The following is a 25,791-nucleotide window of genomic DNA, read 5'->3' on the forward strand; positions in this document are numbered from 1 at the left end:
GTCTTGCGAGAACAGAAACAGCTTTCTGTGGCTGTAAATGCCTGTGCCTGGCCAAAGCTTCAGGTTGTCCAAGCATTTTTTAACGAAGTATCCAAGACGCACGGTAGGTGCCATTAATTTTCAGTGGGACACAAGTTTCTGACTGTGTCAGTTGTTTTTAATGTTGCCTTAAATCCTTTCAATCACCTTTGTCATCCCTTGTCTGTTAAAAAGATAGAAGTTCATCCCAGAAGGATCAGGTTCAGACTCAGTCATGGCCTGTGGCTAATACTGCAGTACAGATGTGAAGTAATAACAAACAGTTTCAGTTCAAGTTCTGGGCATTAGATCTGCTGCTGTTTCATACAAACAGCATCACTCTAGCCAAGTTTCTGTATTACAGAGCAGCCAAGCTCCTCCCTGCCAATTATTCAGATAGTCGCTCTTAAAATAAGAAAGAGTTTAAATGTTAGAAACCTGCTGTGCCTTCTAAGTTACCTTGTAAGGTTGTTGTGCAAATTAATTCTATACTGGTAACAGAGAAACTTTGTGGAGAAGGAGATACAGACCCTGTATAACAGAAACTAGTAGTGGTTGCTTTACTTTTAATCCCTGCAGGTGAGCCAGTATGGGGGATATATGGGTAAGACAATACAGCAGACCAGCAGTGCTGGTGAGAGGAGGCTGCTCTGTATGGCGTGCAGTGGAAGGTCTGTGTGCCCCAGGGATGGGCAGTGGTGTATTGCTTGTCTCTGATCAGGGTTGTCTTTCTGATGTCAGATCAAAGGCATGACAAAGTTTTGTGGTATTGTTATTTTCACTCAGGCATCTGAAAAACAAATTTTTCTGTCTGACTGGCTGTCAAAACAATATGAACACTTGTGGCCCTCTCTCCTTAGGGTCCCGAGAACACGTAGGGAAAATCCCTCACCTCCTGGAAAAGTCACAGAATTTGTAAGATTGGAAAAAAACACAGTGGGTCATTTGGTCCAACCTCCCTGCTCAAGCAGGGTCACCCTAGAGCACATTTCACAGGGTCGTGTCCAGTTTCTGGGACCAGTTGTGTTTCCATTAATTTTGTTTTTGTTAATGAAAATATACGAGCTGCTGAAATGTTTTGAAACACCCAATGGCTTGGAGTTCTGGGAGCCTGGACACATGGACAACACAGCAGGGAGGCTCTTATTTTGGAAGAGGGTAGCACCTGCCTTCTGAAAAGCTGAATAGTTCCCTCGCCTCCTAAAAGCTGATGTTTGCCACGTTATTGGTAATTTCTGAAAATCTTGGCCAGGCTGATGATGGTGGTTTGAACACACAGATCATTCCCTCTTCCTGGAGCCTTGCCTGCAGTCAGCCTGCTCGTGGCCCATGGCCAGGTCCCTGCAGTCAGTGAGTGACACTCACTGCTGTCACCCACTGGCCCAGTGCGCCTGGCCAAGCACAGGCACTGCACCAGAACCTGCCCCTGGCGCAAAATTCGTTAGCCCTGCATTTTTCACATGTGCTCTGGAACTGTCAACGGGCCATCCAAGAACAGTGCCAGGCACTGTTCAGATACAGGATACAATTCCTAGCCTAGAGAGCTGATGCTATAGATAAAAAACCAAAGCCTTAGATGGGAAAAAGATGACACCCAAGCAGAATGAGTAAGACTGGGGCCCAAAAATGCCACTGACCAGCTTTCCAAGTGGCACTTTGTGTGGTACAAAAGTATGGAGCTGTGAGAAGGGATAAGAACTAAAGTCCCATCCAGAGGGAAGGGTCAGGGTCAGGTGTTATTTCACCCCTAAAAAAACTCAAACAAACAAACAAAAAACCCCTCAGAAACAAAACCCTACTTAAAACAAAACAAAAAGTCTTAGAAGGAAATTATTTCTTTCACAAAGAAAAGAAAAAGAAATTGTAGATTTCTGGCCAGACCACACTAGAGGTACAGTTGGAAACATCTTTCACACTCAGACTTGAAATTTTCATGTTTGTTTAAAGTAAAAGGTTTGAGTAAATTTCTGCTTCAGAAGACTTCCCTCCCCCATTCCAACCTGGTGAACTGGAAGATTTCCTCTTCACTACAAAATATGCTCTTATTTGGAAAAGTTGGGTTTTTAACAATTTCATGGGAAGAATAAGTATATAATTATATAAGACTGTACTAATAGACATTTGCTGTACTGAGATGCTAACAACATGCAGAAACCATTATGTTTCCAGTTTGGCAAAAGTTAAGAAACCTTATACATACATATATATATATATATATATATATATATATATATTAAAGTTAACAGTAAAGTAAATCCAGATGGTTCTGTCTCACAGACAGGCAGTCTTCAAACTAGACACATAGTTGTAGCCTGGCTATAACTTGTTTTGATTACTGCAGATAGAGAGAAATGCTTTAAATGACTGTGCAGCCTCCTCACAAAATGCTGTGTGCCCTTGATTCTTGCTGAAGTCAACTGACATTTATGCAGCACCACATAAAACTTGTTTGACAATACCTTGTGTGCACGAGTATCTAGTTGGGCATTACCCATTTAATTTCTCTTTATACTGAAGTATTGCTTAATGGTCGCATCAGAGGTTGGGGCTCTGCTGAGGCAGGCATTGCAGCCCCAAAACAACAACAACAAAAAAAGACAGTTGCTGCCCGATGTAACCTACTATTTGAGCTCGAGTTTGTGCCTCTCTCTTCATCTCCCACTTAAGGATTACCAGAAAGTATTGGTTGTATGCTTATTTTTGAGTGATGTATTCAGAGTTCTACTTGATTCTTTAGTAAGTGTTGTCTGTTGTGTTCATTAATCCCTTTCAGCTAGATGTCAGTTGTGCTTGCTGCTGTCAGCAGGGGAATCAGAATTATGTTGACTTGTGAGGCTATTCTGCAAATCAAATCAAACGGACAGCTTTGCTTTACAGGGCAGGGATTTCAGTGTTGGAGTGTTTTAAGTCGACACATTAAGGAGCATTTCTGAATGTCTGAAAAATAGGGGGAACTGAAATGTCCATCAGAAATTATACACTCATGGTACATTACTTTGTTTTGTTGTTGTTTTCTTTTTTTAGTCAATAAGCAAGTGTTCTTGTAGATAACAGTTTGTCCAAGTAGTATAACAAGTAGAAATACTGTTTTTTGAGCTTTTTAATCAATATTGTCAAGAGGGTAAGTTGGATTTGACCTGATGTGAGTCCAATTTACTGGTCTGTGCATCTCTTGCTGTGTCTGTGATAGGGCTAATACCAGCAGTAGTGGCTGTGTTTGTAGGGCAATCTGTCAGAAAAAGGGATGAAACAAGCTCTTGAGGGGTTAGGAAGGAAGGACCCCAGTCCTGGACAAAGTTCCCTGGGCTTGTGGGGTCAGACTGAGGCCAGGGCTCTGAAAGGCATTTTGTTCACTGTTCTTCATTTTCTCTCACTGTCAGCAGAAACAGCGTTCTGGGAGATTTGTGTTGAAATGGAGTATAGATCCCAAGACATAGTAATGTGGAAAATTAGGGTTGAGGGCTTTCTTGTAACCTCCCCCTACCAAAGAATGCTGGGAACGGGAAGAGCCTGGGGCCCCAAACTGCTGACTCCCATGTTGCTCTGTCGGTGCTAAGAGGAAGCTCTATGAGCAGAACATCTACCAGAGAAATTCTGCAGAGAGAGAGTAACCAGTGAGTATATCATTCTGTGCTGTACAAGACATCCTGATGTGCTCCCCAGGCCCAAAAATGGGGCATTTCCCATTGGTTGCACTGTTAAAACTGCCCTGTAAAGAAAATGGCATAGCCAAAATTCAAGGTGTTTTTGTCCCTGATATACCACAGTAACACACAGAGGATTGCATCTAATTGTCTTGATTAAGAGAATTGGGAAACTGCCAGTCTGTTTCTACTCTTACTGTTCATGAGGATAAGGTTTTTTTCTTCTGCTTCTCTGTATCATTAGTAACATATTGCTGCAGAGGTTCCAGAAATGTGTGGTCCAACCTATTTCCTAAGCATAACACACTTAAAAAAATAAACAAAAATAGTAGATACTTGGTATGTAACTGATCAGAAAAATTGTCCAGACAAGAAAGCAGGTTTCAGGTCAGAGTAATCTCATGGTCCATAAAGTGCCAAATCTAGACTTAAATAGACCTGAGAGCCAGAAATTGGATTGATGTTTGCAGTCCACTTGGTACAGGCTTCTGGCTTGCTGGCTGGCAGTGCAGATGAGGAAACACCAGAGTTGTCATGCTGGGGCCATTGGTCCAGTGTCTGTTCCTCTGACAGTGCTCACTAACAACCTCCTTAAAGGAAACTTCATTAAATCTGTGCTCCCCACTTATGGGATAAATTGTCTGCCCCACAGAAAATCTGTTTACTCTTCCCACTCCACCTCCTTAGATGAAGCTTGGCTGGAAGCCTGAAGCATGAAGTTTTACAGCTTTTCCAAAACTATTTATTTTCTTCCAATGTAAATTTTCTCTGGTGGTGGTTTTTCTTATTTATGTGACTCTCCAATATTCTCTTTAACTCTTCTCTGCTCCTTGCCTCCAAGTGTTCTGACAATGAGTTCAACAGACTAAATAATGATGATAACTATAACATTAACTGCTTTGAATTATGTCCCCATTTCATTTTTCCTAAGCAAGGTTGGGGAAGTTTGCCCAGCCACTGCTCAGGTGCAGCTGCTCTGCTGTGCTTGAAACATCTGGTCCCATGGTACCATATGGCTATGACCTACTGTCCTTCTAGAAGTAATCAAGTGCACCTTGTGTCATAAAACCCCACAACAGCAAAACAATGCCTCGTAATCCACCCGGAATGCTCCACGCCACCTCAGGGCAAGTGCCTTTTAATGACTTTTTGCTCCGAGTTTGATCAAGTTCCAGACTCTTTTAAGTTGAGAACACCATAGATGCTGGAAATGAGGTACTCCATTTCAGGAAAAATGCAAAAGCCAGACTGAATAGATCTGTAAAGTAGAAATAGAGTTGTTACATTTTGAGAGAGATAGCAAGACTGCCTTAATAAATGGTGTTCAAGTGCAGCTGTTTGTGGTTCTTAACTGGTGTTGGCCCACAAAATGCATACTTAGAAAGGAAATCGGGGAAAGCCAACACATGCCTGGGGGCTTTGAAGTTGTTATTATCATCCACATGCATAAGAACAGGAGATCCTCTCTAGTCCAGCAAGTACTGAGAAATGAATGAGTTTGGCGCATACATCAAAGGTCTTCACTTGTAATTTGCTTAAGAGATTAAAAATGAAATATGAGGGAATTATTGAGGAAGAGCAAGCTGCTGTTTTTTCCCCCTTGCAGCAGGAAAGAACAATTGAGCATCTATTCTGACTGAAAGTGATTACTGAAAAACTTTCTGACAACCTGGAGCAAAATAGCAGTTGCATCTTAGTTTCACTGACATCAAATAAGCGTTTGATTTGCTAAGACCCAACTGGACCTGTCCAGTGACAAGGATTGTTTTTGAGAAGCAAACAAAGTTGATAAAGCTCTTTTTTACAGAGCCATAATCTCTAAAGCAATGCCTTGCCAGACCATGAAATGTGCTCTGCATTTTAGCTACTAGAAATGTTTTATTTTGGAAATAAACTAACAAAACAGAGTGACAAACACCCAAAGCTTGCTACTTTTTCTTTTTCTGTCAAGTGGGATCTTTACTGAGGTTCTTGAAGAGACTGAGTAACCACTAGGAAGGAGACAGTGTTGTCAAGTCATGGGTGGATTAGAAGATACGAAAGCTTGATAACAACTGTGCCCATCTGGGACAAAACTGACTAGGAAAGCTTTGGAGGTGGAAGGAGGAGAGAAGCGGCTTCCTGGAGCAGCTTCCAGTAGGATTGCAGACAATGGGAAACTTTTATTTTTGCAACTGGAGGAAAAACTGTGATGAATTTTTGGAAAGAATCCAGGGATATTAGCAGAGGTCTAGATCATGTAAGTCTTCCCCTTCCACATGCCTTACTGTGGCCAAGTCAGATCTTGTGGAAGGACTTGGAGCCTCTGAATCAAGATCAGATACCTTAAAGAGCATGACCTTTTTCAGAACTGGCACAGGAATTGATGGGCATTTTTCTATAATGTGACCCAAAATGCAAGATACTGACTAGAGATCATTTCCATGTTCGCTCTGATGGTGTAAAATTTCTGTGTTTTGCTGACTTTACATCCAGCATGTGATTTAACACCTTTTGTCCCTTTCACCACACAAACTCTTATTGAGTGTTCTTGGTTCACATCATCTCTTAGGTTGGGATTTTACTTGCTCTTTTACGTTCTGAAATGGGTAGTCCTTAAAAAATTTGGCTGTTAGTTCATTGTACCTAGAGTGGAATATCAGCAGTCCAGCTCACTTACTGTTTTATGTCATGGAGGCACAAGGCAGGAGTAATAAAAAGTAAGAGTCTGTTTCCCAGTCAGAATTAATCAACTACATTTATGAACATTGCTACTCTTCATTTTTCTGCAGTGTTAAAATAGCCTCTCCTTGTTAAAACAGCCACTCTCTCCCACACCTTTCAACCCATCCACATAAACACATTCATGCTGAAAACTTTAAGGAAAGCCATTGGCTTGACCCACTGCTTTTCCAGTAAGACTCTAAAGGACCTGCATTTGTGCAAGTATCTATTCAACACACTTTATTCCAGCTGTTACAGATGTTGATTTCAATATAAATTATGGATTCAGTCCCCTGAATTCTCCTTACTTACAGAGAGGGAAGTGACAACCAATTATTTTAAAAGAACATTAATGCAGAGGATTTTCACATGAACAAAAATGAACTCCAAGCCACCACAGACCTGAGAACATAGCTCTGTACCACAAAGGAACATGCAGAGAGGCATCAGGAGATACCTTGCCACTAGAAGGGGAGTGCCAGGGCACAGGACTGGCCATCAAGAGCCTCAGCCTGAGGAATAAAACCATGGAAAAGCTGGCTGGGTGGTCAGATGATTTTGAACAAATCTTTGCAGGAGAAGAGGACTTGGGGCTGAGATGAGGAACTTAAAAACTGAGCTATCAACAGGAGTTGCTGCCTAATGCAATTATAGCTCATTTACTACCAGAAAAGTAATATGTATAAACACTGCATAAAATTATTAAATTATTGCTAAGCCTATTTTTATAATGTCTTTATTTGTTTAGTGACATGAATAAGCCTAATTTCAGAGAGAGATAACTACACTGTATGTCAGAGATAAGTATGTAAAGGTTTTTACCTATTGACTTGCCTCTTTAAAAAGAGAGGGAGAACAGGCAGAGGGGGAAAACCTAAAGGAGGAAAAACTTGAAAGTAGAATACATCAAATATTGTTACCTTGGAAACAAAAAGGAAGATTACATCACAGGATTCAAGCCTATAAATAGAAACCTAGCAGTGCAGATACAGAAGGAACTCTTGTTCTTAGACAGAAAATGTAGAAATGAAGATGACCTCCCTTTAGACACTGTTGTCACATTGCAGTCAGCACAACCCAATCTTGAGGACCAGCAGTAAATTTAGCTGATGGTATATGACAGTCTTCTCTCAATTAGCTGTAGCAGTCAGCTCAGGGAACTGGTTCAGCTGGTGAGAAGAGGTACAATTTTCAGGCTGCTATAAATACCATCAGTGTCTCCAGAGCCCTGCTATGCTGCTGTGGCAGAAATTGCTAAATGTCTTCAGCCTGAACTCTAAATCCTTTGGGCAGCCATGACAGGATAGTGAAAACCTTAAGTCCACATTACTGTTTGTAAGAAACGACCTGGGTGAAGCATCTTTGTGCTCCAGTGGGAGGCCTTTGGACAAGATGAGCCATGGCTCACAGGAGCAACTCAGGGTGTCTGTCCTCCAGAGGTCCCTGCTATATCCTGCCCCCTTCTTTTTCTCCCTCTTGATCCCCCTGCATTCATGTGACTCTTGTACTGAGGGCCATGGGGGGTGAGCAGTAGCATCTGAGGGGGCTGCAGAGGCAGACCCAGAGCAGCTGGTGGCGTGGCACACACCAGGCGCCTGCCCCTGCTGTGAGCTCACGGTCCCAGCAGTGCTGGGGGGCTCATCTCTTGCATCCTGCTAGTGTGAAGTATGATGGCAAGTGTTTTCTCTTTCTGAGTTATGTTTCCTGATACTATGGAATATTTATACTGTTAGTTACTAAACCAAATAACGATGTTTTCATTGTTACAGATGAATTCTTTCAGACTGTGCAGTGGTTCATCTTACAACCATTACCTTTTAGTAACATGCAACTTTCTCTCTGCTTTTGCAGCTGAACTCTCATCTGAGTACGTATACACAACACTGCTAAAAGGATAGCTCCAAAACTGGGCAGTTCATGCATCTTATGGGCTAATGTAGCTAAATCTGCCTTTGAAAGACTAAAACCTTCAATAAATCGTATTATTGTATAGTCTTTCCAGATGTTTAAAAAAAATTGATTGGTTATGGCTCTGTTAGGAAACAATCCCCTTCAAATTGAGACACAGATTTATTCCATCAGTTTGTATGTGATAACACAGGGCCTGGTCAAATTTCCACTTTCTGGTGGGAATCATCTTAGTTTGAGTAGGGATCTTAGTATGACTGACAGCTCACAAAGGGTTGTTCCTTCCCAACACTGACAGAATAAGGACTGGAGCTGCTGGTAAGTGAAAAGATTTCTTAAATGTCGCAATGTCATGGATGTTGATGATGCTGTAATGTATATGTATGTATACATCCTTCCCTGGCACTGCTCATTATAAGGCATAGCCAAGTAAATGAAACAGCATATGCTCCCAGCTGCTTTAGCCCTGGGACACGGCTGTGATGTACCAGGTGGCAGTGCTCTGGCTCTTGGAGTTTTTTCCATGTCTCATAACATGGTACGCACTTCTAAATCTACCAGAGAATCTCAGCTTTCCTTGGCAGGGGAAAGGAGGAGGAATCTAAGTTTATTGCTCCTGTCAAGAAAATAATGAAAACAATGAACTTTAAGACAAATAGTAAAATCCCATGCTTTATAAAGACATTCTCACAATGGGAAAGGGTGTATATGTGTGTGATACAAGAGTTCTGAACATCTGGGACTGGCAGAAATACAGTTCTTGCTTAGGTAGATACAGAGGTCATTTGTATGTGTGTCTGATTCTAGCTGTGATTCTGGATCCAAGGTTGCTATTACCATAGTAAATTTTTAAGGTCCCAGGACTGTAAATGTCTAGTGCTAAGGGAAATCTGGATAAGATTTGAGCCTTGTATTTTGTGTCAATCTTCAGTTTAATCTTGTGTTTTAATTTGGAAGAATTGTAAGGGATTTGACATACTTCTTTTCATGGGAAGACTGGTTGGAGTGGGGAGGGGATGCTGAGATGGCAGTGCTTTCTTTGACTTGCTTGGGTTTGGTGCTGTAATCTCTCATCTCTGGGAATCACTGCATCTGCAGAATTTGCTTTTTTCTTTTCAAAATGTCTTTCACATTGTAAATTGATATTTTGTGGTGTGATACTCTGCCAGTATAATTACAGCACTCCAGAAGAGCTCTTGCAATACATTACATGGGATGACTACTAAAATACATAGAATTTTTAGCCTTCCACAATGTTTTTTCCAAGTAGTCCAAAACTAATTTATTTTTAGCAGACCAGCACCTTTATTTGCAGGCAGACATTTCTCAGCATTGGGATGACTGTTGTCAGCATGACCAGCATGAAAAAGTTAGACTAGTATTCATCTGTAGAAATGCTTTTAGATGACTGACCAGGTGTTCTGCTATGTCACTGGCACTTGACATCTGACCAAAAGGATCTGGGGTAGCAGAGATGCAGGGAAGTTGACATATGGCTGGTGTGAAGCAGGCTCGATTGGAAACTGGAGGATTTGCTGGAGGTTGGTAGTGATGGTGAAACCACGTTGTAACCACATGGAGGGGAGGTGTAACTGAGTATTAAAGAATTTTTTTTCTTCCAAAAAATTGTACAGTAGGAAATGGTATCAGCTGAATTGAAGAATGGTGTGAATTGATGGAAAGCAATTTTGGTTGTAAAAATCCAAATACTCCTTTGTGTTACTGCCCTCTCCCAGGCACTCCCTGCCTCCCTCAACTGCCACATACTGCTATGCTGCCTGATCAGATGAGCTTTTTAAATTAAAACCACTCTGAGACTAACATGCATGCCAGAACTATTTTCCTTGGTACAGTTTTCATTTATTGTTACATGATGTTTCATTTGATTAATTCAAATATGTAGGAAATGAAAAAGATGGTCAGTCTGATTTTTAATCAGTTGCGTGTTCTAGTCAGGTATCACCTAATTACACACAGATTATTAACAGTTTCATCTGAGAAATGTTGCTTGGCCTTCAGCTGTGCAGGGTGTGCAGGGCTGGGGCTTCCTTGGACAGCTGAGGAGTTGGAGAGCAGAGTCCCTTGTTCTGTGGCAGGGTTTGGTGCTCACAGCCAGGAACTGGGGCGCAGCCTGTCCCAGCAGCTGAGTGCTGCCTGGCTGCTTGGGCTGGCTCTTCCTTCACCAATGTAGATTTTTCTCCTTCAAAACTCTTGGCCAGGCAGCATCTTCTGGTTATTATTTCTTAAAATCATCTTATTGTTGGCCATTGTAGACTGAACCCTTTAGAAATGTTCCCTGCATGGGTGACCTGGCCAAATCACAGGTACTGGTACCTCCAGGCATGGCCACAGCTACAAAAATTGTGTAGCTGATTGATAGTTAAATATGTACACACAGAGGATTGGAAATGCAACCCAATGAATAGAACAAAAAGTAAATTTAATTTTCCAAATATTTTTAATTTGAATAGTCTCTGATAAAATGTTTTTCCCTCTAGTGAAACTAGCAAAGAAAAGTGTCTTTGAGACCAGCCCTGGGATCCTGCTGTGTCTCTCTTGTGAATGAGCAATGAAAAGTGGCCATTCATTGCTGACTGATTATTTTTCCCCTTCAATGGAGTGTGGGGCGGGGGGGGGGGGGGAAACCCTCCAAAATCCAAGTCTTCTGTGAGTCCAGCAGACTAAAAGCATCAAGAAACCTCTGGAGGGAAGTAAAAAGTTATGAATGGAGAATAAAATACTGGTGCAGAGCAAAAGTGCTGTTGTGTATAAAGAGCAGATGGGAAAATGTTGAGTTTGAAGTTTAAAAGACAAGAATCTGAATCTCATTCAGCTGAGCAGGGGAAGTGGTTTGGGTTTCCTTTCCTTGGAGGTTGGCTCCATTTGATGAATTGTTGAGATGTGCTATAAATGTTTAAGATTTATAGGAGAGGCTCCAAGTTATACTAATGAGCAGCTAAAAATAGATATGATAGGAAAATATAAACTGACAAACAGATCATCCAGCATAACAATAACTTCATAATCATGCAACTGTTGCCAACTGAAGATGGAAGACATGGCATGAAAATGAGCTTTTGTTTTTCACATCTGAAAGTTAAAGGAGTCGGAGTGGAAACAGATGTTTTTGAAAACAATGTGTCAGAATAACTCGAGTAACAGCCAATTGTCGCCAGGGCTGAGCAAATAATTCCTTGCTCACTCTTCACTGGCTGATGGTTTTCCCAGTGATGGGTGGGGTTTTTCTAAAGAAATGATTTATTTATTTATTCATTGTAAGTAACCTAAATGATGTTGGTGCAAAAATTTCCAGTGTCTCACTTCTTACAGTTCTGTGCTTCTTGGGATTTGGAAATTTTTGTCAAACAACTGTTGGTCCTCCAAGAGCAATCTTAAGGACTTTGATGAATCATTTTGTTTGTAAATTTTTGCAAACATTTGTCAATATTTAATATTAGATGAATTGATGAATTATAATTGTTATTGAATTTGGAGGAATTAGATGCTTTGTTTTCATAGAAAGGAGTTTGTAGAGCAGCAACTGTCAGAGTTTTACACTGGGAATAACCACGGGACTGGATCTTGTCTACTCCAACAGTAGAATTGTTGAGCTTTCATTTTTAGTGTCTGTCTGCTGAACACCTACAGAAGAGAAACGCAACTCAATGGGGCATGTGTGGACAGAAAGAAGCATCAAAGATCCTTTGTGCTGCTGTGAATCTCTCTCTGTGCTGGATGTCTGTTGATGCACTGGAAGAGCTCTGTGGTCATGAAGATGATTGACAGCAAGTAGGACCAGACTGCAGCAAATGAAAGACCCTACTCCTTGACAAGTGACATTTTGTGTGAGTGGAGGTTCTGCCCATGTCTTGAGCAACACACATATCAGAAGTGTGAGCTGAATCCCAGACTTGCTTTTGAAATTTGAAGTTTAAGAACGGATGTTTTTGTCAGCTGACCGGACTTCTGCTGTGCAGATTTTCTATTTGCACTACTGTGAAAATATTTTTATTTGCAGTGGTATTCCATTGGGAGATGCTTTATATCCAGAGTAACTTCCCTGAGAGCAGTTTCAAAAGTTAATCTGCGGAGAATACTGCATCTTGTTTTGCAGTATTCAAATGCCCTTTTACAAAATAAAGTAAAAGATGTTATTTGTTTCCTGGTGCTGTTATTGCCCTGACTTGACACCTTCCTATTGTCTGAAAAGTTGGCAAAGACTTGAGAAAGACAACATGGGCTTCACCATAACTTAGTCATCAAGTGAAAAAACACTAGATGGGATATGACATGGCAACATCATGCAAGGCTGCTCTGTGGCAGGTTGAGAATGGCTACTGGCGCAGAAGAAAAGAAAAGGACAATTTTTTGGCGATTGAGACAGGAATAAGGTTGCTTGAACAGCTGGGGTTGTTAAGCATCAAGATGATAGAAGAATGTTATAGAGGCAGAAGAAGGAGGAGAGACAGAGCCAGATCCTCAGCTAACATCACTGGGTATTTTTAGGAGTGCTTCCTGAGAGTGCTTTCTGTATATAAACAGACAAGGTTCCAGGAGGCAGCAGTGAGGGGGAGCAGTGTAACTCAATGATACTTGTACTGCAAATAGTACATTGCAAAGAGCAAATTGTTTGACTTTATTAAACTGCAGCCTCCTGCAACAGATCAAGGGTCTAGTTTCTAAGCAGAATAATTGCAGCCTAAAGAAAAGTTTAATGTTGAAAGTCCCACAGGCCCTAGATTCCTGTTTGACTTGGCTCCAGGAGCTGCATATACTGTTTGAATCTTAAACTATGAAGTAAATTTGCAAAGCATAAACTGTTTTGAAGCCCCTTTCCATAGTAACACATAGCTCAGCCCTGCTATCAGAAAAATACAGGACAAAAAAAAAAATGGGAGGAGGGTCAAGTCTGGAAAGTGGACTTGACAGTGCTTTGCAAGTCTGGAGGGACTGGTAGGAGCTGGGCAAATCTGATCCAGGTGTCAGGGCTCCACAGAAGAATGTCACCTGGTCTTGGTGGGCAGTGCCAAAGTCAAAGCAGAACTCAGAGGCATGGAACAGGCTAGTCTAATGCAGAGCCAGCCTGTGAGACTGCTTCCCTCTATCCTTGTTTATAGGTGTGGCGGGTTATTTAGGGATGCTGTATCCAAAGAGTGAATCTGTGTATGCTGGAGGCCATAAATAAAATGTTGACTCTGGAATGTGGCCCATTTAGTCTTGTCCAGTGGCTTGGTATCAACCTGAACAACTTAGTCTTAGTCACGTTTCACTTTTCAATTTTGCGGTCTATTCTGGTTCCAGTGCAAATTTTTGTTTGTTTGCCTGTCAGTAGAGGGCAAAGCTATGAATGAAGAAGGTCCTGCAGCAAAGCCACCTGTGCAAGGAGGAATGAATAAATGCACCTGCAAGAAAAAGGCTCACACTCTTGGCTGTTGCCACTACACATGGTGAGAACCTGAACAATACCTTGGCTGGCATTTCTTTCCATGGGAAACCTGTCCTTGGCATCATCTCTTTACATGCAACTTGTTGAAAATTTCTGTCCTCTCTTCCCTTGGCTCCTTGCAGAGCAGATTTATGGTCTCATTTTCCTTTTACAAATAACACCCTAAGTGCAAATCCAAAGGATAAATAATACAGTGCAGACATGTCCATGGCAATATTCTCTGTATCACTGCTGAAAGTCTGAGAAGAAAAGCTGCTGAAGGCAAGATATCTTGTATGAGAAAACTATTCTTATGCTTTTGTGCCAGTTCTGGAGGTTGGAGAGCAAACCTGTGTGCTTTTCCCCAACATCCTGCTGCAGCTCAGGCAAACTCCATGTGCCTTGTCTGCAAAAAGGGGCTAAGGCACCCATCCTCCCTCACAGGGTTATTGTGTGAGATGTATAAAAACACCACCACAGTGCTCAAGATTGCTCCTTCATAAGCACAGAACAGGCAGGTGTTTGTAAGTAAACCTCAGTGTTTGTTCTGCATTGGGTAGAAGGTAGGCATGGAAATGATGGTAGCATCACTGCTGCTCTGTCCATTAATATATCTGCTGTTCTGATTGCTTCCACCCTCCCTCTGGTCTCAGCTGTCATGGCTTTGGCAAGCAATGTTTAGAAGGGCACTGGGCAAGTGCCACAGAGGCATCAAACCTGCAGGGATGAGTGGGACTCCTTTTAGCTGACTCAGAAGCATCAAAATGGACCAAACACCTCAGTGTTAGCAAGGGTGGGTCATTTCTCGGGCTGAGCTGGTGGTTTGCAATTCTGGATCTTATAATTGTAGCACAAGATATACCTGAAACCACCCCCAATATTGTTTTCATTCTACCTTGAGTCCAGCTGTAATTTTAAGAGGCTTTTGTTTAACTAAGCACAGGGGCAGTAAGCCTCAGTATGCAGGACATGTAGATCAGAGATTAGGACTGCTTAATTGTCATCAACTACAGACCCTGCTCCCATGCCCTTGCCAGGCCACCTCCATGATGCTGCAGCCCTCACACAGAGGGAGGTAATGGTGGGCTCAGGTACGTCATCCCCTGCAGGGTGGGGAAACTGGAAGGAGCTGGGGATCCTGCCTCCCACTGTCTGAACTTCATACAATGCAAAGTGCTTGAATTAACACAAGCTCTTATAGAAAGGAATTTTTTTTTCTGGGAATGGATAGTTACTTTATTTTCTCTGGGTCAGCGGTTTTGACCTCTGTTTTTTATTTAGTTGAATTTTTTCCAGGTTGAAGAGGAAGCTTCTACTCTAAACCTGTGATGGTGACAACCAACCAGAAGCCCTGCTCTGCCAGTGCCCTAGCTTACCTGGCAGGCTGCAGCTCCAGACAGATTTAGTGATCCCAGCTGCAAGTCATGCATGGCAGGGGAATCTATGGCCTGCCCTGGGCAGCCGATAGTCCCACATTGGTCAACAGGCCTCAGCTGGGGTAACTTCATGCTCAGTCACTCTGACAAGTTGTTCACTTGTTCACTTTAAATTCTGCCCCACAACCACAGATATTTCCAGAGATGCAGCTGGCTGGAAATTATGACCTGTCCTGATGGGCCCAATGCACAGAGATTTTGGACTGTTGTATTTTATACACCTCTTGTGCATTAATGTAGTGTCATTGGCTTGGCATGGGCTGAGTTACAAAGGCTTGAAGGGAGTGGTTAATAAGGCAGCTGAAAAGACTCCTCACCAAACAGCTTCAGCATGGTCTGCACTATAAAAGATCCCCAGACAGACCAAGGTGGAAGAGACCCAAGTTCTGGGAGTGATTCAGTCACCATGTTCACTGAAATCTAATCTCCTTGCTGTGGCAGGCAATAAGAGGCCTGTGAAAACTATAACCTCACTGATTTTTTCCATCATTAGCTATGACCTCCCTTCTGACTGCTTACTCCAGTCTCAAAGGATGGGACCCTTTCTGGAGGGAAGACCCGTGCCTCTGTTCCCTGAGAGGAAATTAGTCTGTAGCAATGGTATGCTTTACTTAATATGTTTATGAAAGTGGAAACACCACCTGAATTTCTCTGCACACTCTGCAGGGAAATCATGTTTCCATATTGCATTATGAGAAATGCAGTGGAAGTGTGCTATGCTCAGTTAATATTTTTAATGTATGGAAGCAAAAGAAACTTCAGTTCAGAAGAAGTATATACTTCTCTCTTTCTATTCAACATCCATAGTGCTATAAAAATACAAACTGTAGGGTACGTTCAGAACTGCAAGCCTTTAAGTCTTCTCGAGGGAAAACATCACACCAAATTAATCTGCCGTCAAGTGGAAATTCTATATTGTTTGCATTTGCCAATGTTCTGTATGTGGCTGTAATTGCACTGAAGCAAATATCTGCTTCAAGTTCTTCACAAGATTAAATGTGGCCAATTGGGCGTAAAAGAGTAATTGAAATGCAGAGCTGCTGCTTTGGATTTGTTAGAAGCATTGCTCATTTCTGCTCTGACATGATGACATTGTGTTCTGACTTTCCATTAAGACAGGGAAATTTAGGGAATGTGATTTAGAGCATCAGGTCGCAAGCTCAGAGGAGGACATTTCTATCTTCCACTGCTGCTGCCCCACAGTGTGCCAGCAGGCAGTGTGCCCTGAGTGTGCCCCTTCCTCTGCACGGGCAAGGGGACACCTTCCTCCCCTCTGACTAGCAGAGTGGCTGTCGACAGCTGTGCCCCAGGATGCAGCCTCTGGTTGGGACCTCCAGTATTGGCTCCTGAGGATTTTGTGGTCTTTTGCCATAGATTTGATGCTAAAAGGATTTGTGAAGGTCCAGCAATAACCTCCATGGCATGTAACAGAGGGAGCCCAAGGTCTGAGTTGGATCCTGACTAGTGTCACCATGTCAGACCAAAGAAACGTGTCAGCTTGCAAAGCCTGAAGTCTCGCCCTAAGCCAGCTGGATGTGAAATGTTAAAGATTTGCTTAAAAGCTTCATGCTTTCTTTTTCTTTTTATAAGTTTAGCCATTTTCCCTCTTGCCATATAAATGCAATTATAAGCAAGTAAAAAGTACTTTTTCAAGTTGACTGTGCTGCCTTTTAATTCTGCATGAAAACCCAACTGCTCCCTATGCCCTGCCCAACAGGTAGTTAAATAAACAGGCCCAGGTGAGCAAAACTGCCAGTTTGAATCCTTCTTTATTTAATTTTCTTTTCAATTAGTGGGCTTATCCAAAAAGTACATGCCTAACAGCTCCTAGCAGTTTGCTCATGCTCAGCCTTTTCCCAAAGAGTTTCTCAGTGCAGCTACAGAGCAGTCCTGACAGCATCCTTGCAGCCTTCAGTGAGGGCAACATCTCTTGGCCTGGTGCCAGTGGACATGCCTTCTCAGCTCTAGCAGGCCTCTGCTCCTCTGCCTGTCCCCCTTGCCAACTGGAGGTCGAGCTCCTGGAGCTGCCTGAGGAAGCCGGAGTTGGGGCAGATCCCTCTGTGTGAACGCACAGTTCGGATGGCGTCGGCGAGGGACATACCTTCACAGATCATTAGGAACGCCAGGACAAGTGTTGCAGATCGGCTGATTCCCATTGCACAGTGAACCAGTACTTTGCCTGCAAAAAGGAGAGAGACAGCAATTATGCCGGCGGGCGAAATGGTGGGGGTTACTGTGTTGGAGCAGAGATGGAAGCTGATGCTGGGGATGGGCAGGCAGGTGTGCACAGCCCTGCAGGGCAGCCCTGGTGCAGTGCTGCTTGGGGTACATGAGGTTTTTAGTGGCTGGGGACAGAAAATTCATAACTGTGTTCCAGGATCTGTGGTTGCTTGTTTGAGTTTAGCTGTCAGCCTGACAGCATATCCTTATCCTTCCTGCCCAGCCTGCCATCCATTGTGTCCCTGCTTGCTCATGTGTGGTTTGGGGAGTGATGTACTTCCTGGCAAAGCTTCAAGTGTTCATGCTTGAAGGCCATGCTGTGGGAAGCAGCCTTGGCAGGTTACTTACTACCACAGGGCCTGAAAACTTGATATTTCAAAAGTGCAACGCTCAGGACTGCCCACTGCTGTTACAGGAACACTTCTGGTTTTCCACAAACACTTTATTTTTTTGTTTTGCTTAGAGCAGTAATGCTTTCTGAGGGTGCAGACTGTTGCCCAGACTTTGTTGGAAGTGTGTGAGGAAATTGACATTACTGTTAAAAACAGCTCTTGTTTGTATGTGCCATTTGCACCAGCTAACGTATGGATTGTGTTTCTACAGCCTACCTTGTACTAGTCATTATCATTCCCTAATGCCTGTATCTTCCCTTCTTTATTAAGTGATCAATAGAAAGAGGTTTTTAGTTTTCCAGAGATTTCCATGTGAGGTGTGCATCTTCATTAGGAGTTCATGAACAGCAATATTGTGAGTCCTTCCCTTCCTGCTATAAGTAAGCCTCAGAGAACACCTTCCAAAGATCCAGAAGTGTAGCTCTCTCCCCTCTGCTCTGCTTTTGGTTTTCCTGCTGTGATCACAAATGGAAACAGCCTGAGAAGCAGAATTCTGTATCGTGACTGATTTTCAGGTTTCTCATATATAACTTTGACCTATGCTGGAAGGAGATGAACATTTTTTAAAATGGTTTTATTTGAAATTAAAGGAATTTTTTTCAAGGGGTTGGCTCTCAGATGAAAGAATTTAGGTTTTTAGTCCTTTCCCTCTGGATGTGAACAAAGAGCTAATTGTGGAACCTGGAAATTTGCTTCTTGTAAGTATTGTGAAATACTTCAACTTGCACAAAAATGGTATAATCAATGAGAAACTTTTAATTGGGGAAAAAATTGTTCTTTGTTCTACTCAATTATAGCTATGCCTGAATGTTTCAAACTCTCTTGTCCTTTGCTGTAGTCAGATATAGTTTCTTCACAGAGACTATGGTTCAGCAATTGGCCATTATTAAAGTAACAAGTGATTAGAATCAGATTTGAACTCCTGACCACCTAATGGACAGCTCTGTCTCCCATTAAGACAACTGAAGAAAAAATGGTCTTTTTAGCATGAAATTTCAGAACACTTATTCACTGGAAATCTTCACAAGTTTGAAACAAAATATTTTCTGCCTTTTTTAAATTTTATTTTTTAGACTGTCACACTTGTGGTTTCTTGTACGCTAATTTTGTAACTGTACAAAGTACAATCTATATCCAGAAAGAGATGAAAAATCAGTCACAAAAATCCCATGTTACATTTTTTTCTTTGGAGATGGAATGAACTGTCTTGCTGCTTCTGTGAAAAATGTAAGGAGGGGTAGAAAGAATGGACAGCTTTTCAGGGCCGGTTTCTTGTTTTGTTTGTGCTTACAGCATTTAAAATTCTCACTCTGAAGAGTGAGACAAAAATACCCCTGTTGGATGATGAGCCTACATCAGACAAAAACATGAGACTGATTGCCCCCATTTCCCCGGGTGTTAATTCTGGGTGCTTTGTGCACAGCTTTTAATCTTAAATCCCATTTTGTTTATGACAGTATTTATTTAGCAACCATTTTAGTTCTGACTAATGATGATGGCATAGCCACATGCTCGGAGAGTGTGAGCATGTGTTGTAAAAACCTGCTCTGGCCAGCAGGTTGAGAGAAGTGTTGAATTCCACAATGTATGTGACACAGCCACCTCTCATTATCCTGGCATGAGAAATCTGAGCGCAGACCTAAAGATAGACATGTCTTCAGTAGAAATAAAAGGACAAATATAGTCTCCAGGAAAGTGGCAAAACCAGCTCTGGTGACAGCAGAGTTGGACTGGACATCAAAACCTTTAGGGGAAGGAAGAGGTTTTTCCAATGTAATGCCAGTTTTGCAAAATTTCTATTTGTGTTTTCTCATTCAGATACAGCTTCATAGACTTACTGAGTTATCAATGCCATTATTCAAGTTAAATTGCATGCATCTGTCAATTCCGTTAACTCCACAGGAATTCTTGGAATTGAAGTCCTACTTTTTGTGGCAAGATGGAGAAATGTTTTGCTAAAAAATAATGCTAATTTGAATTTCCATTAGCCTTCTATTCACTATCATTAGCCTTCCCACTAACCTTGTAGGGGTACGTATGCTGTATTATCCTTCCCAGCGGAGGCACTTTGGACCTAAATAATCCCAGTCTGAGATTTCCAGGAGTTTAAAGGAATTAGGACCACAATTTCTCTTTGACAAATACTACGAATAGGAGTAATCCAAAAGGTCTTTGGAAAATCACTGTATTGAAATTCAGTCTAAATTTGGCCATGAATCAGATTGGGCATAGGAGACTTGATGTTCTGAACCTAATTTTTGTCTGCAGCCTCAAAGTGAAGACCAAGTTGAGCACAGGTATAGATGCTGCCATTAAATATTGCCTGTTGTGGTTTTTTTGGAGGCACAGAAAGCAGAACAAATTCCAGGCTCCTGCTTGTATAGGCTGGCTCTCTGCTGTTTTGTGTCTAGCTCTGTGTCTGAGAGGAGGTGGTGTCCAGTAAGAATACACTGAATTTTCCTCCCTGCTTCTCTGACTTCCCTGCACTTCAAAAGCATCCTCCTGTATCAACAAACAGCTTAAGAAGGTGTCTGAGCAAAAAACCTAGTGTCTGAGCAAAAACCTGGACAAGCCCCAAGCACTGACCTTGGAACTGGCTCTCTAATACAACTTGTTCCCATGAGGATGTGGGTATATTATCTCTTTAAATGTGCAATATCTATTCCACATTGTTAGTCTTTGTTTCACCATGCACAGAGGTTATGATAAATGCTGGTACACTGACAATAAAATGACTTGTTTGTTGCAGATAAATCAGTCATGTGAAATGATTTAATTAATGTAAAATTGCTATAATGAAAGCAGATTTGAATTTACTATGTGATTATTTGTAGCAAACAAATTGAATGTTGAACTTGAGTAAGGAAACACAAGCTGTGTTGATGTTTGGTTCTATTTACGGGTTCAGTCCCTTGCCTCTTAGCTGCAAATGGGTTAAGTGACACTGAACTCCCCATGATGTACTGCATTTGACCAGTGCCCGAAGCACTGTTGCACCATGGTGGGCCGACTGTGGTGGGTGATTCCAGCGTGTTCCTTCAGCCTCTCACAGGAGGCAGCCGCAATGTTCTGTCCCAGCACCGAGGCTCAGGTTCTGGGTGGCTGCTGCACCACAGCTTGGGAAAGCAGCGCTCACCAGGCAGTTGCGGTGCATTCCCCTGTCATGTGGTGAGATGTAAGAAGGCTGCAACCAGATTTTCTGTACCACAGAGTCCATGCCACAAACTGCCATCCTACAACTCTGCCTTCCCCATCCCCATTTGATTTAACACACAGTGCGAAGAGAAATTGGAATGGTCCCACATTAGAGGACCATGTTGCAACCTTCTCTCTGAGCATAAAACAGGATCCCTTAGGAATAATGGCATTAACTGAGGAGAAGTGGGGGCACTTAGCTTCTGCCATTATTAAATCTTGCAATCCTCATTTGAAATTTTGCACCACACATCTCAAGCTACTTTTTGCAGAGGCAGACAATAACTGTCATCTGGCTGGGATTTGTGCGGAACAATAACACTTGGTTTTTAACAGCGGATTATGGGTATTCTATCCAGCTCATGCCTGCTGTAACTCTATTAACATCAAAGGATTTGCACTAGGGATAAAATTTTGCACATTCAACTTTGTTGGCCAAATGGAAGTTGGGAAATTCAATGTTGTTGGACAAAATCAGTCATTAAAACACATAATAACTTATTGTCCTTTTGCTAATCATCATTAACTGAACTAAATGTCCTGAACTAGCCCTTGCTTTCTTGAAGGATGGATTCAATTTGACTTAAGACCAGGCTCCAGATCTGTCACCCACAATGAACACCCCAGCTGCCCTCACTCCGTGGGATCCAACAGAAGCATTCTGCTCACCAGGAGAGCTCTGCTGGGCTAATGGGCCCCAGGGACTCTTCATACTCCACCATGGTTTTCTCATCTGCTGTTAGGTTTTATCCAGGTGCAGAATCCCCTGTCTAGTTCATGATTCCACTGTCTAGTTCATGATTAGTCTAAGTATCTGTTTTGTCACAGCTGAAAATAACAAGAACCCTACAGAAGAGCTTGGAATGGTGCCATGTCCTTTCTTGTCATGCCTCCAGAACAGGTAAGAGCTGTTACCTACTGGAGCGTGGGAGGTCAGACTGATGTACGTGTCAGAGTCAGGAGAAAGGACACTTTTCTTCAAATTCAAGCTGCTTTCATAACTCCCACCAGCAAAAAGGTGTCAGGAGAGGGAGCCTAGCTTTTCTTTTGGTCTACTGAAGTGGAAGAAGGGAAATGCCTTTGAGAGAGTTTGCCATTTCAGGAAGTTAAGCGGTGATTTTAACCTGGCTGTTTTAAACATGTTCAGAGGTCAGTAAAAGGTGAAGCTCTCTACTTGGGAATCTTTCTCTCAGCACGGTGTTAGTTTAATGGTTTTTGTGACAGGCTTTCATCAAGTTCTCTTTCCCTCCTTCTTCAGCTAGACTTTACCAAACCCTGCTGATTTATTTTAGGTTCAGCTGCTCTCCAGGAAAATGCAAATTGTACAGGTGGCCATGCAAAGGGACAAAATTGATATTTGAGGTGTGGCCCACTGAGTTTGAGCATGAATGAAAAAAGCCAATACTTTCCTGACTCTTTGTTTTTCCTTGTAGGGAGAGAACAGATTGTGCATCTGCTTACCCTTGTCTGAGCCTTCCCAAATAGCTCTGTTACATGGGCAAAGAAACAGCCAGACTGTGCTGAAGGAAAGGCAGCCAAGGAAGCAGGGATCATAAGCTAATGCTTATATATGGCATGGCTGCAGTAGTAGTGCATGTATTTCCTAATCTGTACAACAAAGATGATGAAGGAAGTTGGTCAGGGTGTGATGCAACCATTGACCACTGTGACAGGAATAGCTCCCAATTAGGAGCATGAGAGTGCACTCCTGTGCTTCCTTTTGCTCATGCTCTGGCATCTGGGTTTGAAGGAATTGCCTTAAAAATAAATTTCTTACATCACCAAAGACATATTCTGTTGAGAAAGGTAGAAATCTGTAATAAATCTGTCTATGTTGTTTTCTGGACTTCTGGTGTAAAGCATCAGATTTTTTTTTCAAGCATGATAGGAGTAACAGTTCTTAATTCTAGTGAGCATTTGATTCATAGTTTTAAATATGTTTATGCCTCATACAGCCTTAGCTTTGAGCTATCTTCCCAGGTAAAAAAAATAATATATTTCCATTAAAGAAAAAAAGTTGAATTATCTTGTCATAGTTAAGCAGCATTCTTAAATGACTTCTCAATCAAGTAATAATACCTTGTTACATCCCGAATTTAATATGAACAGGCTTCTTGTCACCTGGTATATCTTTTTTTCAACACCACTGCTCATAACAAATGCTTTTTTTTCCTCTTCTAAGTGATGTGAGTAACAATCCCCTCCCTGTCTCATCCCTGCACAGGTCATGGGTATTTAGCTGCTAAATTTCTGTACCTCGGGAAATTATGCTTCCAGAACATCTTGTTTATATATTTTCTAAACTGTTGCACTTTCCTTAAAATGATGAATGTCAGCAACAGCTGGACAGTATATGATTAAATTTCACCTTGTCTACATTCCCAGAACCCTGCTTCCATATGGAGTTCAGTAAAGAAATATTAAAAGCATGGGAGTAGGGATAAATATGCCTTGAACTGTAACTTGTTCTGCATTCATAATTTTATTATTTGGGCATGCATTTTGCAAAGCACTAGTTTAATTTGCTTTTTTTGGCTACCACAATTCATCTGTTGTTTTCTCTCTTTTGTCAATTGATTTGCAAGTTTGCTCTTACACACATGAATAGATTTTGGATCTTACCTTTCTCTGGAGCATTGCCAGTAATGGCTTTGATTGCAAATAACCTATGCTATAATAGAAATGGGTGCAGATCCAAATTCCCCAAATCTGCTTGTGGTTTTGAAATCCAGATGGAGCCCTTAGTTGCACAAAGGCAAATATTTTTTAATGGAATAGGTTAAGCCTTTCAAAGAGCAGTAAATGCAGAGGTATCCAGTGTGGAGGTACATTGTTTGCAGTCACTGTGTCTCCTCTTGCTAGGTTGTGTGGTGTGGAGCAGATCTACTGGCTGCATATGATTAAACTGGGTAATCAGTACTTTAGGACACGCTTGATATTAAGGCCCAACATGATGCAAGCAAAACAGTGTGTTCAGTGTATAACTGTTCTCTTAATCACTTATTTTTGAGTTGTATCTGTACAGTTTTGTGGCACAGTGGAGACTTGCCTCTGTGAAGGTTTGCCCTTAATAGTAAAGATCCCCACTTAGACCCAGGCCTTTAGCATTATACTTGGCCTGTGTTTAATGAATCCAAGGATTTTGGATTTTGTGTGTTATCTTCCTATTTCAAGGTTATACTTCTTCCAGCAACAGCATGACATTATTCCTGGCTGATGGTATTGCTTAAAGTTCTCTTCTTCCATAATGTGTGTTTGTAGGATTTGCACAGATTGCAACATTATAGTTGAATCTACTTACTCAAATATGATGTTTGCCCTTGTCTTTCATTTTAAAACCCATCCCTAATTTGAAAAGATCAAATAACATGCCTTCTCCCGGATCAGTGTGTCCCTATAGGTAATAAAGGATGCTTGCTGTTTTGTCTTTTGCTGATAAATAACACTATGCATAGGGAGAACCCCTTTGAAAGCCCATTCAGTGCATCCTTCCCTGTTGCAGGGAAACAGGGGAACTCCCACTCACTGTAGGAGTTCAGGGGGAGGTGGGATGCTGCTTGATTTGGGTATCTCCATTCTTACCGATGTGTAGGTTGATGGTTTATGTCAAACAATATTTGATAACTTGCCCTGCTTGTCTGCTATGCAGAAGATGAGCAACATGAACAGATGGTCTAGTTACCTTTTGGGGAATTCAGTGCTTCTCTGATGTACTGAGCAACTGGGTAGAAGTGAATGCTGAGATCGAAGTCTGGGTTATCCTCTGCTTCTACTCCGTAGTAATCCACAGACAGGTCATTATAGAACGTGGGTCCAGTGTTGATGCGGAATCGCCCAGCAGCAGCATTGACAACATGGGAGATTCCCATTTGGCTCAGCTGGGCCTTGTCACGGGCGACATACCTGGGAGAAAGAGGCTGAGTTTTATTTGACTGCTGCATTTCAGTGTGGGGTAGAACATGCTACTGATGGTGAGTTTGTTAGAACTGCATGAAGTTGTAGCAGCTATTTTCTGACAGGCTGATCAGGTCCAAAGTATCCATAAAAATGCTTCAAGACAGCAGTGACTTGTTAAGGAACTGAATTTTGGGTTTCCCGCATTTTTTTCCCAAACATTCATTTAGATGGTTTTTTTCAACTGATGAAAAGGGGTGGTGGAGATATTTCTGCACAAGCCAAGAGTTTTCTGGTTTGCTTTCTCACCAAGTAACCTCTGCTGAGCATCCATCAGTTCTGGGGATGGATGCCATCTGGCAATGTGAGAAGAAAATGAGGTTGCTCCTGTTCTACCCAGATCTGCCATGACTGCCTAAAGTACTGATGCCATGGCTCCAGTGGGCTCTTGCAGTGTGGCACTCCTGTACTAATACAGGCGGAGAAACCAGGAGAGGGGGATATTCTTTTTAGTTACTTAGGATGTCTTTTCTCTCTGCTATTTCATCCTATGCAAGCTCAGCATTGTTCAACACTTAGACTTGTTGTGGGGGAATTCCCAAATTAGTGTCCACCTCTCTTTATTTAAATAAAGAGCATAAGATCTGGGGGAAATAGAGTGGGGTCAAAGAGTTGCATTAACATCTTCAACCCTTCCCTCTCTCTTACAGGTCTCCCACATAAAGGTTTGGCCAGACTTCATCCACGTGCCCTGTGGGGGATGTGCGTATGCAGAGCAGGCGCCGCAGCTCCTCCAGGGATGGTGTCCCAGCACTGCACTGACTGCCAGATGTCCACCTTGAGGTGCTTCTTATCTTGGGGCGCCGTAAGTCCCCACTGCACAGGGAGTCCCAGGCCATCCTGAAAGGGAGAGAGCAGACATTCACCACCAGCCAGATGCATTTTTGAGGTTTTGC

The 25,791-nt window shown here is 42.2% G+C and overlaps 1 protein-coding gene across 1 annotated transcript; it reads right to left on the reverse strand.

Annotated features, from left to right (window-relative positions):
* Nucleotides 1-17,098: 17,098 nt before the first annotated feature.
* On the reverse strand, nucleotides 17,099-25,734 carry LOC139675686 (dual specificity protein phosphatase 13B-like). Its single transcript, XM_071563654.1, has 3 exons — nucleotides 25,544-25,734; nucleotides 24,624-24,844; nucleotides 17,099-17,313 (listed from the first exon to the last, which is right to left on the reverse strand). Exons 1-3 carry the CDS (start codon nucleotides 25,732-25,734, stop codon nucleotides 17,099-17,101), a joined length of 627 nt encoding a protein of 208 aa, XP_071419755.1.
* Between the last annotated feature and the right edge of the window lie 57 nt (nucleotides 25,735-25,791).

This window comes from Pithys albifrons, chromosome 9 (genome assembly GCF_047495875.1).
Source record: "Pithys albifrons albifrons isolate INPA30051 chromosome 9, PitAlb_v1, whole genome shotgun sequence".
Taxonomy (NCBI): Eukaryota; Metazoa; Chordata; class Aves; order Passeriformes; family Thamnophilidae; genus Pithys; species Pithys albifrons.